The 12,352-nt window shown below is 39.2% G+C and overlaps 2 protein-coding genes across 4 annotated transcripts in view; one reads left to right on the top strand and one right to left on the bottom strand.

Moving 5' to 3' along the window:
• Positions 1-1,201: 1,201 nt before the first annotated feature.
• cmc2 (C-x(9)-C motif containing 2) lies at positions 1,202-8,923 on the bottom strand. Of its 3 annotated transcripts, none has more exons than XM_034188952.1 (4): positions 8,665-8,808; positions 2,042-2,160; positions 1,869-1,940; positions 1,202-1,787 (listed from the first exon to the last, which is right to left on the bottom strand). In XM_034188952.1, the coding sequence occupies exons 1-4, from the start codon at positions 8,729-8,731 to the stop codon at positions 1,707-1,709; spliced, it is 339 nt and encodes a 112-aa protein (XP_034044843.1). In that variant the 5' UTR covers positions 8,732-8,808; the 3' UTR covers positions 1,202-1,706. The 3 variants fall into 3 exon arrangements, with proteins under 3 accessions (XP_034044843.1, XP_034044855.1, XP_034044848.1); XM_034188964.1 differs by having other exon boundaries at positions 2,042-2,155; positions 8,665-8,743; XM_034188957.1 differs by lacking the exon at positions 8,665-8,808 and adding an exon at positions 8,819-8,923 and having other exon boundaries at positions 1,203-1,787; positions 2,042-2,155.
• A 450-nt stretch (positions 8,924-9,373) lies between these two features.
• cenpn (centromere protein N) overlaps positions 9,374-12,352 on the top strand; it is a 51,573-nt gene continuing 48,594 nt past the window's right edge. Inside the window, exon 1 of the mRNA XM_034188982.1 lies at positions 9,374-9,665. Within this exon, the coding sequence (XP_034044873.1) occupies positions 9,495-9,665 (171 nt within the window). The 5' untranslated portion in view covers positions 9,374-9,494. The remainder of the gene's footprint in view (positions 9,666-12,352) is intronic.

Here is a 12,352-nt window from a genome sequence, read left to right on the forward strand (position 1 = left end):
TTCTGTAAATATTCTGTTATTTGCTGCAGTAACAGGGCTTTTCAATGTTAAAATTAAATATCTGCTAAATCCACAATACAGATCAGACGCAGAAGAAACTTAGTCTATTCATTGAGAGTGCCAGTTTGCACGTCATTGTCACAAATGAGTGATTGAGGCACTTTTGATTGAGATATAATGCAAAATGTACACTACAAAATCCAGATCAGTTCCAGATCAAACTTTGTCAGGTAATCACAAGTGCCAGTCTGCACCTCACTTTAAAAAATATGAGAGTGATTGTGGCACATTTGATACAATGTAAAATGTACATTAAATGGGATTTTTGTTTGTTCACAAATGTTCAAAACTGTAGGTTTTGTTTTCACCCCTGTTTGTTTGTGAACAGCCAGGAACCCATAATTTTTCATATATTGTTGTGATTTTTTTTATTTTTTTTTTTTTTTTTTACAAAGGATTCATAAGCTGACAGGCAAGAGCTGAATCACTTTTCAAGGTCAGAGGTCAAACTCAGGAAAAATCTTGCAAAATTGGGAAAATCCCTATCCTTTAACATTGAACAAAAAATTTTTAATTATTAACTCATATTTGAGAGTGTTATGGAGGATGATATATTTTATTGACTGACAAAGTTTGATCCGGATTAGAGTTTGTGGCCACTTAAATTTTTAAGATTGAAAACCCCATTTAACATATATTTTACATTATATCTTATCCAAACATGTCCCAATCACTCTCATATTTGAAAGTGAAGTGCAGACTGGCACTCACTATCACCTGACAGTTTTATCCAGATCTGATCCAGATTTTGGATTTTGTGGACATTTGAATTTAATACCGAAAAGCCCATTTGGTTTACATTTTTCATTATATCTCAATCATAAGTGCCTCAATCACTATCATTTTTCTATTATGGATTTACCTACACCACCAAAATTGGATGGAGGTTCCAATTTTATGCCCGTTTGTCTGTCTTCCAGTTGTCAGTCGGAAACCAAGTGCCAAAAACAATGACAAATTGTGCATAACAGAGATAACCAATGTAATGTGAAAATTATCTGAAAAATCAAAAAAGTTGGCAAAAAAAACAAAAAAAAAAAAACAACAAAAACCTAACACCAAAAAAAAAAAAAAAAAAACAAAACTTCAAGTGCATGGACTAAATACATACTCCTGACATTTGATTACATGTAATGTGGCTTATGAAAAGCCACTTCTAACAGGACTATTACCTTGAAAATTTTTTCCAAGGTAAAAAATTTGTGGAACTGGAAACTAGTGTTGGCAGAGGCTTGTGCTGGAGAAGCACGGTGCTAGTTTCTCAGTAGTATCAAGGCAATAATTTTACACTGGCAATTTAAAAATGTACCATGTTGAGTGTACTTTTAACATTGCAAGGGAGAAGTTACACAGATATGTGTGTCCTCATATCAGAAGAATTTGTTTTCAATTAACTCCTGCCTGTGTGTAAAATGTGTTCACTATATACTGCTGTTAGGGAAAAAGGGAAATTGTGATACTTCAGCTTTAACAGATGTAGGGACACAAAAGTGAACATGTCTGTTATTCACAAGAGTCCATTTTCCTGCACATTACGGTGTTAAGTAAAGAGTGATTACTTTTTTTGGGAATGGTGGATGCAAAGGGTGATTCTGGACATGGCTTTTCCCTTCGGTACCAGTGGTCCTGTTGCAGTAAAGTGTCCTTCACAATTCTTTGTGGCCTTCTTTCACCTTGCGTTTCATCTCGATAGCACGCAGATGGCTTTGCTTCCTCTTTTCCTCTGCCTGTTGAATGGTAAAGTCCATAATCAGTAAGCTTGCTGCTGACTGTATATTATTCAAAAAGTAAAAAACTTTGAATCGCACCTCCTCCCTCAGACACTGACGCATAACTCGGTCCTCCTCATTGCACTTGCCAAGGAACTTCAGGAAACTGTGCTGAGGATAACATGAAACACTTTTGTTTTGTCCTCTCACACACTTAGTGAACAGTACCACAATAATGACTTACTTTTTCATTTTTATTCTTAAAGACTTACCTCATTGTGGCACTGCTTCAGAAGCGATATTAGTTCATTACACTTGTCTGTGTGCAGGTGAGGTGAGAGGTCAGGGTGCATAGTGACCTGTGGGCTTACGCTGAGTCCAGCAACCTGAACTGGAAAAACAAGTGGAACTAATGTGGACTAGTGAGTCAACAAAAACTACTTTTTAAGAAATAATTATTTTTAGAGGTGTGGAACATTACATTGTGTATCGTGCTAATCAATTAGTGATGCCTGTATTGAACTGTAGCTTTATTAAAGAAGAGTCATCAGGAGACAACATATTCCCCCGGTCCCCACAAATCAGTAATACAAAGTGTCAGGGAATCACCAAATGCTAAATATTAATGAAATTGGTCAACTGGTTCTTGACCTATCATGCTAAAAAGGCTGGCAATGACAACATCTGGGATATCTCACTGTGACCTTGAAATAGACCCCAAGGTCACTGTAACTGACTGGAGTCGGGGATCACCCAAGTACACCTTTATGCTAAATATGAAAGAAATTGGTCAACTGGTTATTGAAATATCACACTAACAAGCGCACAGAAAGACGGACATGCTGATTGCTACACTGAGGAAAATAAGTATTTGAACACCCTGCAATTTTGCAAGTTCTCCCACTTATAAATCATGGAGGGGTCTGAAATTTTCATCTTAGGTGCATGTTCACTGTGAGAGACATAATCTAAAAAAAAAAAAATCCGGAAATCACAATGTATGATATTTTAATAATTTATTTGTATGTTACTGCGGCAAATAAGTATTTGAACATGTGTGAAAATCAATGTTAATGTTTGGTACAGTAGCCTTTGTTTGCAATTACAGAGGTCAAACGTTTCCTGTAGTTCTTGACCAGGTTTGCACACACTGCAGCAGGGATTTTGGTCCACTCCTCCAAACAGATCTTTTCCAAATCTTTCAGGTTTGGAGTTTCAGCTCCCTCCAAAGATTTTCTATTGTGTTCACATCTGGAGACTGGCCAGGCCACTCCAGGACCTTGAAATGCTTCTTACGGAGCCCCTCTTTAGTTTCCCTGGCTGTGTGTTTGGGGTCATTGTCATGCTGGAAGACCCAGCCATGACCCATCTTCAATGCTCTTACTGAGGGAAGGAGGTTGTTTGCCAAAATCTCACAATACATGACCCCATCCATCCTCCCTTCAATACGGTTCAGTCGTCCTGTCCCCTTTACAGAAGAGCACCCCCAGAGTATGATGTTTCCACCCCCATGCTTCATGGTTGGGATGGTTTTCTTGGGGTTGTTCTCATCCTCTAAACATGGTAAGTGGAGTTGATTCCAAAAAGCTCTATTCTGGTCTCATCTGACCACATGACCTTCTCCCATGCCTCCTCTGGATCATCCAGATGGTCACTGGTGAACTTCAAACGGACCTGGACATGTGCTGGCTTGAGCAGGGGGACCTTGCTGCCCTGCAGGATTTTAAACCATGACAGCATCATGTGTTACTAATGTAATCTTTGTGACTGTGGTCCCAGCTCTCTTCAGGTCATTGACCAGGTGTGCAGTTCTGAGCTTTCTCAGAATCATCCTTACCCCACAAAGCGAGATCTTGCATGGAATCCCAGACCGAGGGAGATTGACAGTCATCTTGTGTTTCTTCCACTTTCTAATAAATAATCATAACAGTTGCTGTCTTCTACCAAGCTGCTTGCCTGTTGTCCTGTAGTCCATCCCAGCCTTGTGCAGGTCTACAGTTTTGTCCCTGGTGTCCTTAGACAGCTCTTTGGTCTTGGCTATGGTGGACAGGTTGGAGTGTGATTGATTGAGTGTGTGAAGAGGTGTCTTTTATACAGGTAACAAGTTCAAACAGGTGCAATTAATACAGGTAAAGAGTGCAGAATAAGAGGGCTTCTTAAAGAAAAATTAACAGGTCTGTGTGAGCCAAAATTTTTGCTGGTTGGTAGGTGTTTAATTTGCAGCAGTAACAAACAAATAAATTATTTTAAAAAACCATACATTGTGATTTCCAGAATTTTTTTTTTTTAGATTATGTCTCTCACAGTGGACATGCACCTAAGATGAAAATTTCAGACCCCTCCATGATTTCTAAGTGGGAGAACTTGCAAAACCGCAGGGTGTTCAAATACTTATTTTCCTCATTGTATATGCCCCGTATTTCATACTGATGTCGCAGACTGAACGGGCCACCCCTAAAAATTGGTCTGCCCTGCCTCCACTGCGCATGTATCATTTCGGAGCTCAGCCACTCGTCTGAGACAGAGTCTCTTCAGGGCAATTCTACGGTAACAGAATTACAATCTGAGCTAATCTGTCGTGGTTAGATGCCATATGTCCAGATTTTGCTGCTGTTGTAATTCCATTACCATAGAATTGCCCTTCAACCAAAGAAATCAAATGGATTAGTGGGATTATTAACCATCAAATGACAAGGTAAAACCTCTTAAATCATTCTAAAGTCAGTTTTAAGCAGAAACGAGGTAATAATCCGTGACTCTTTGAAATGACAGACGCAAAGTGAACACATCAGCTAGCAGCTTGTGTAGCTGTGGTGCTCTGATCGCTTCCTCCACCTTTTCTGATAAAATAATGCTGAATTTATGTGGAAATGTTGTACACTGTAATTGTTGTACAAAGCTTCAGATATCTGTCGCTGAGAGAGATGATGACTGGAGTGCAGTTTGAAGCAGAAACGAGGTGATAATCCGTGAAGCATGGTTAATGACGCATGCGCAGTGAAGGCAGGGCAGACCGATTTTTAGTGGGGACCGTTCAGTCGGCGACACTGGGGGAATAAAAATGAGTATCGTGAAAACATGAAAAGTCAACTACTATGGTGAATAAACCTCTTGCAGACGAATCATAAATGATTTAGAAAATATAGAATTACAGTTCAGAGTAATTTGTTTCTTTAAAATTAAATATTCAGCAAGAGTTACACACACAATTAGTGTGAAGTGCCATGTAATTATGTACTGTGATATGTATGATATTGTTGAGCTGTGCGCACCCCCCACCCCCCCACACACACTGCTTTCTGCAGCTGCTTTTCCTTGCCACTCCACTGCACAAAAAATATGCAATATTCACAAAATATTTTAACAGTCAGTCTTTGAACTGGCCAAGAGTAGCTCTGAGAAGTTATGGTCACACAGTGCTATTGTGAAGATCCCTAATACTGATCTCAGAGTGAGGCACAAATCCAACCTCAGCCCCACACATTGTCACTATGTCTGAACATTCATGTGCAGGGTCTTCCACATTTGAGCGCTGAGAAAGTGTGTTATAAAGTACTCAGGCACAGAGTATGCAGGTGTACAGATGCAGCACCTCTGGATCCAGGAGGAAATGCCACATGGGTTAAAGCAATAAATTTTTGTCTGACTGAAATGTTTTTCCTGGCAAAAATCAATGCCAGCAATTCCCTAAAATGTGGCGTAGTGGGGGCACACACTGTTTTTTTTTTTCATCAATAAATACACTAAACACATTATACAGTATACAAGTCTATTCTAAACAGCCTCTAAGGAGAAAGAGACAAAGCATAAAAAGAATGCAAAACCTGAACTTAAAGGTACATGAAAGGGTGGTGGGGGGGTGGGGTGTAGTCATGATTCTGGAGGATCTGGGGGTGCTCCCCCAGAAAATTTTTAAAAGAGCAAGTCAAATTTGGTATATTCTGATGAATTTTAATGTGTATGAAGCCCTCTGAAACAACAAAAACTCACTTCAAACTGTCAAATAAAAACACAGTATTGTAGGGCTGCAGCTATCGATTATTTTAGTAATCGAGTATTCTATCGATTATTCTGGCGATTAATCGAGTAACTGGATAAAAAGTACTTTTGCGTTTTTAAACATCAATAGTCCAGGGCTCTCCCTAAGCAATGGCACAATGTCACTGCGCCAAAGTGTTGAAATTTTGCTGAAATGGCGATGGGATGTGGCTTTCTGTTTTGTTTTCTCCAACTTGTAAAATATATATATATATATATATATATATATATATATATATATATATATATATATATATATATATATATATATATATATAAAGGTTGATGGACTGGGTCCCTGCGTGATTTTTTTTTTTTTTTTTTTTTTATCCCTTTCTCTGCAATTCAGAAGATGCATTTCAGCTGGAGGTTGAACATGCAAGCCTCACAGTTTTTTTAAATTATTATTTTATTTAAGTTACCGTGTTTGTGAAGTGTTGTGTGTTGCCCAAAAAAGCAAAAATTAAAAAGTCAAACACTCAGTGTGAGTCTGAGGGAAACACAGAAGAGTGGACTTCTGCTGTTTGTCAATGTAGCCAGGGACGGAGCTGGGACTCATCCGGTCTGACAGCCCCTCACACTGGGCAGAGAGAGACAGCAGCCGGCCACCGCGTCAATAGTCCCTCCCCACGTAGAGCAAACTGTGCTTTTTTAAAAATAGACAAACACACTGCTTCGCTTTAAATGCACAGTAAGTCTATTTCAGATGGTCAGCGTGGACCATCTTTCTCTTAAAAGGCTTTATTTTACTCTGTCACGTTGGAAAGCGGCAGCTATCATTGCTAATTTGATTAGCTGTTATGCTCCAGTCTTTTTTTTTTCTGCGGACGTTGCAGCGCCACACACAGGTTGGCATATGTACTACAACGTTAAACGAAGCTTCGAGGCACAGAATTTGCCTCGAACATTTTTTTGTAATCGAATTATTCGAGTTACTTGACTAATCGTTTCAGCCCTACAGTATTGATTATGGGAGGTCTGGGGGATCTCCCCCAGAAATTTTTTTAAAAGAGCAAGTCAAATTTTGTATATTCTAGTAAATTTTAATGGGTATGAAGTCCTCTGAAACAAAGAAAACTCACTTCAAACTGTCAAGTAAAAATTCTTTGTCTTCTGTAGTATTTTGATCTGTTCTAATCCGGTGAATGCACCAAATGGGTGCTGTGTCACTGGTTGTACAGTCAATAAAATACAAAATTAGGGCCTAAAGCAACTGACAACGTTGTTCTGCTGTGCAAAGTAACACTGTCACCCGTACGCATACGCACTGAGAAACTCAAAACTGGCATATTCACATTTAATCAGCAAATGCTCTCACTCGTAAAACAAACGGGCTGCAACTAACGATTATTTTAGTAATTTGTTAATCGGTTGATTATTTTTTCAATTAATCGTTTTTTATGTTTTGTTTTTTACTTACATGTGAGTTTTGCCATTATTTCTTGAAGTGAGTTATTGTTAAAAGGCCTTTGTCACGCAACATCAACGTTTGAGCTTGTAACAAAGTTATGATGTTATATTCTTGTCAAAAACATACCTGGAGTAGTGTTTTGTTTTATTTTGCACATACATACATCACCGACACACTACAAAGAGATTTCCATCAGGTTTTACCCGATTACGAACATTTTTAGATGCCTACAGCAACTATCTCAACCACTGACAACATATTACAGCAAGTCCACAAAAGTATTTCAAAGGCCTGACTAAAGTGTAATATGTTATATTTAATAAGATATGTTCATGAAAAAAGACACAAATGTGCAGTTTACTGCATTTTATTTTTTTTTTTCTTGTGTAAAAACACAACTTAGATGTGGTTTGAGTGAAACAAATTGTCATTAAACTTAAATGAAACAGGGATGAAGTGGAGGTTTAAGAGTCACTAGGTGTTCACAGAAAAGTTATTTCTATATTTATTTATGTTCATTGTTAGTTGGTTTAATCTTTTCTGTTTTTTATCAGATTCTTTTTGTCTGTTTCTCTAAAACTGTATTGTGACATTATTAGTTATTACTATTATTGTTGTTGTTGCTATTATTAATATTGATATATAAATAAAAATAAGTGAATAAAATATTACAATTTGTAATACATTTGACTCTTTTACAGCTTAGTGCTAACTTTAACATTGAAAATGCCATAGACACGCTAACGCATTAGCATAAGTCCCCTTTTTAAGTTATAAAATACATCTATCAACTGTTTCAGAAGACCATAACAGGTCGGTTTAACATAAAAAGGTAAATATTACTGACAGATATATGCTCTTTGAGGTTTTAGCGGTGAAAAATTAAGATAAAGCAAAATAAAACAAAGAACCGAAGCAGCAGATCATTGGTTCAAAGCAAAGCCACACTCCACTCTACTTGGGGAAGGTCTGCCAATGTTCCCACAAAGACAAGGAGAAGGACCGCGGCTTATAGCAAGCAGGAAACAGCGTGGACACAACGTCCCAACTTCATTGGAATTGGGGTTGAACATGTGATTTTAGTTTTTTCTTTTTTAATAAACTTACCAAAATCTTAAAGAAAAAAAAATCACATTGTCATTATGGGGTATTGTGTGTAGAATTTTGGGGGGAAAAGTTAACTTCATCCATTTTGGAAAAACGCTACAACTTAACATAAAATGTGGAAAAAGTGAAGTGCTTTCCGGATGTACTATAAAATTAGAAAACACTGCATCCATGTACTTTACCTACTGTAGCTTTTTGTTGTTTACCTACTGCCACAGATCGTTTGGAATCCGAGGAAAATCTTACATTCATGCAAGTGAAAAATAATAACTTTGAAAGGCGAATGTCTGCTGAAACCACAGACCAAAATCAAAAGTCCATAGTTGGTGTAAAACTTACGATGCGTATTATTGAAAAAACTCTCCAGCACACGCCCAGCAAGAGTAAATGTAATACACACCACCATTAATGATAAGACAACTTTTACCGTAAAATAACATTCGTTATTACAACATATTTTTTACGTAAATGCTACAACCTATATAAAGCGGACCTGCTAACAGCAGTGAAAGACACGGCGCGCTTCTTCCCTGTTTTAAAAAGTGCATCCATCGACAACATTGCCCTGTTGTACCGCCACCTACTGGGCTGGAAAATATATCGCATGGTTCAAACAACATATTACACATCAACTCACGTCTGTTCCTTGTTTTTCCTGATTCATCACACACTCAGTATGTCTGCGGGATTCTTTGTTTGGGAAGGTAGTCTGTTTAATCTGTTTTTTTTCCCAATAACTGCATTATCATATGCTGCAAATGCACGTATATGCATATCACTTTATTTATATTAATATTTATGTCAATAACACACACAATAACTCAAAAATGCACGGAAAAAAGTGTCAAGTAAATTTTACGGAGACCTAGTCTTACTGGGTCAAGAAGAAGTTTATTAAATTTTACGGCGCATATGGATCTGATTTAAAATGTTTTATTCCTCGCTTTTGTGGTTTTCTTTCCTGGGTTTGTCACTCCTGTCTCCAGCAGGTACCACTCCAACACACCAGAGGGCGCCAGAGGAGCCACCTATGCTTGTTTCTGATTGGTCGATTCGTGGGGCGGTTTGTTTGTAATGTTCAATCGACTGTTTTGCTAGAATGCGTCAAATGTAGAGTTTAGTAAATATCCAGACATAACAGTCATATGTCGGTTTGTTTCTGAGGAAGTATGGATGGTTCTGCGCAGTGTTTACTGCAGCAGCTCATACGACGGATACCCGTTCAACGCTTGAAGTCGACGCTGGATAAATGGGGCCGTTTGACGAAGGAGCAGCAGCAGTCTTTGGACTTACCTCAGTCCAAATGGTCTATAACCGAAAACCTTCTCAGCTTCTGTGAGGTGTGTACTCTTATTCAAGCATATTTTCGTGTTTTATTTATATTAACAGCCGTGTTTTAATGTAGTTTTACAAACTAAAATGGAAGTTTCGTGGAACGTCTCGCCACACTGACATCTAGCGGCCGAATGTCTTTCATTTACAAAGAATCAATAAGTGATCTCGTGTGTAATTCTGTATAAAATCAATAGGTCTGTATTTATGTGACTTATCTTGAATATTATGTTATGAAGAGGGATTTCATCATAATTTCTTATGATGATTTATTTGGCAAAACAAACGTACATAAAACAAAAATTTATTTCCATTGTGATCCTCAGGAAAAGGAGGAATCAATGGCTAAAGGAAAAAACAAGATATTGGAGTACTTGCATTCATTGATAACTCATTTGTGTTTTGTTTAATGACTCAAACACGTAAACTAAGCACACACAGAATCAAATCCTTGTCTTTGGGAGAATTTAACACAGTGTTACGTCTGGGATTACCCCACTTGTCATGGTCAGTTTCTGGCAGTAATGAGATGATTTCCAAGTGGTCTGGTCAATCTGCAGGTTACTCATGGTGATCGCAGATGCACATTAACAAAAGGCTTTTGATGCTTTGGATATACAAGATACACTGTACTAAAGGCTGGTGTTGTTGATGACATTCTACTAGCGAGTGACTTGTAGCATGTCACTTCTTCCCCTGGAAATATGTGCACGGCTGAGATGAGGATCTCGTCCTAGCCATAGATCCACTTGACCTGGTCACTGCCATCCTTCCACAGGGAGGAACATATATATATATATATATATATATATATATATATATATACAACCCCTGGCAAAAATTATGGAATCACCGGCCTCGGAGGATGTTCATTCAGTTGTTTAATTTTGTAGAAAAAAAGCAGATCACAGACATGATACAAAACTAAAGTCATTTCAAATGGCAACTTTCTGGCTTTAAGAAACACTATAAGAAATCAGGAAAAAAAATTGTGGCAGTCAGTAACAGCTACTTTTTAGACCAAGCAGAGGGAAAAAATATGGAATCACTCAATTCTGAGGAAAAAATTATGGAATCATGAAAAACAAAAGAACGCTCCAACAAAGGATTCAAGGATTCAAAAGAATTTTATTGTCATATGCACATAGGAACATGTTCCTTGCACAATGAAATGTGTCTACTGCATTTAACCCATCCTAATTGCCAGTTAGGAGCAGAAGTCGCCTTTAGGCGCCCGGGGACCAGCTCCAGATGTACTTCCCTGCCTAGGTCAACAGCAGGGCTGAGCAAACCATGACCGGCTCTTTACAGACAGCACACACAACACACATGAGCCGGCCCGGTACATGAACACATATAAAAGCACACACAAGGTAAAAACGTGGGATAGAAAAACCCTTCATAGCTGCTGCATTACACAGCAGCAATGCAGGGGAAAAAAAACCCATCAGCACAAAAAACAATGATCACACACACAGACAGGAGACAAAAGACGACAACCGAGATTTGAAAGTCCAGTTTATCAGAACACCCGGAGGCAGCCTTTAGGCGCCGTCAACGGCCTTGTTCATCCATCTGGAAGGAGGAGGGGCTCAGCCCTGAACAGTTCACTGTCCGCAGTCAACGTCAGAGCTGGAGAAGCTGAGGGAGGGAGAGACTGGGGAGCGAGGCTTAAGTGTTGTCCTTCCTTCAGGAGGTTTTTATCGCAGCGGCCTTGAAGTGCAGCTGTGTTTTTGGGAAGCCAAATGAATATCCAGATTAGCAGGCACCTGAAAGATTCCACAGTCTGAGAACAGAGTGGCTCTCATACATCTGAATGTAGAAAGGATGCGGTCTTACTGACGGTCAAAGCGGTTTTCCAGCGCCGCTATCTTACCGGAGATGGTATCCAGCGCACGGTTAACACCCGCAGATTGAGCGGACACTGCCCTTCCAATCGAATCAATCGTGCGGCAGCCTGGACGGGCCAATTATAGCTGCTTCAACCTTCTTGAGTTTCTGGTAAACCAGCGCTATGCCCGCTCCACACAGCAGAAAGCCGGTCACCACTGAGCCAAATATATACACATCTTTGATGTCCTCCACAGACAGCGTGTAAAGGCACATGGCCTGCCATCTCCTCCACGAGTCCATCACGTAACCCATCACATGCGTCCCGGCAGGACAGGTCGGGTCCTCCGCCCCCGAATGTCTTGTAGAAAAAATAGTGTCAATTGCGTTCAGAGACCACTTTAACAGATCCATTTTTGTCGTTTTCCAGAAGAGCAAAGCTGCAGCCTCACAGACAACACGCCACAGAAGCAGGAAAGATAAGGAGGGAGGGAGAAGAGAAAAATGCGTCCGTCTCGGCCGAGTGCAAGCTGGCAAAAACACATCACTAGTATTTTGTTGCACCACCTCTGGCTTTTATAACAGCTTGCAGTCTCTGAGGCATGGACTTAATGAGTGAGAAACAGTACTCTTCATCAGTCTGGCTCCAACTTTCTCTGATTGCTGTCGCCAGATCAGCTTTGCAGGTTGGAGCCTTGTCATGGACCATTTTCTTCAACTTCCACCAAAGATTTTCAATTGGATTAAGATCCGGACTATTTGCAGGCCATGACATTGACCCTATGTGTCTTTTTGCAAGGAATGTTTTCACAGTTTTTGCTCTATGGCAAGATGCATTATCATCCTGAAAAATGATTTCATCATC

The sequence above is a fragment of the Thalassophryne amazonica genome, chromosome 2, assembly GCF_902500255.1.
Source record: "Thalassophryne amazonica chromosome 2, fThaAma1.1, whole genome shotgun sequence".
NCBI lineage: Eukaryota > Metazoa > Chordata > Actinopteri > Batrachoidiformes > Batrachoididae > Thalassophryne > Thalassophryne amazonica.

Excerpts from the sequence above, each read along its gene's own strand:
- cmc2 (XM_034188952.1), bottom strand. The coding sequence starts at position 8,731 with ATGGTGGTGTGTATTACATTTACTCTTGCTGGGCGTGTGCTGGAGAGT. Across the intron at positions 2,161-8,664 it reads TTTTTTCAATAATACGCATC|TTCAGGTTGCTGGACTCAGC; the intron begins GTAAGTTTTACA and ends TTGTTTTTCCAG. Across the intron at positions 1,788-1,868 it reads GTCAGTGTCTGAGGGAGGAG|GCAGAGGAAAAGAGGAAGCA; the intron begins GTGCGATTCAAA and ends ACCATTCAACAG.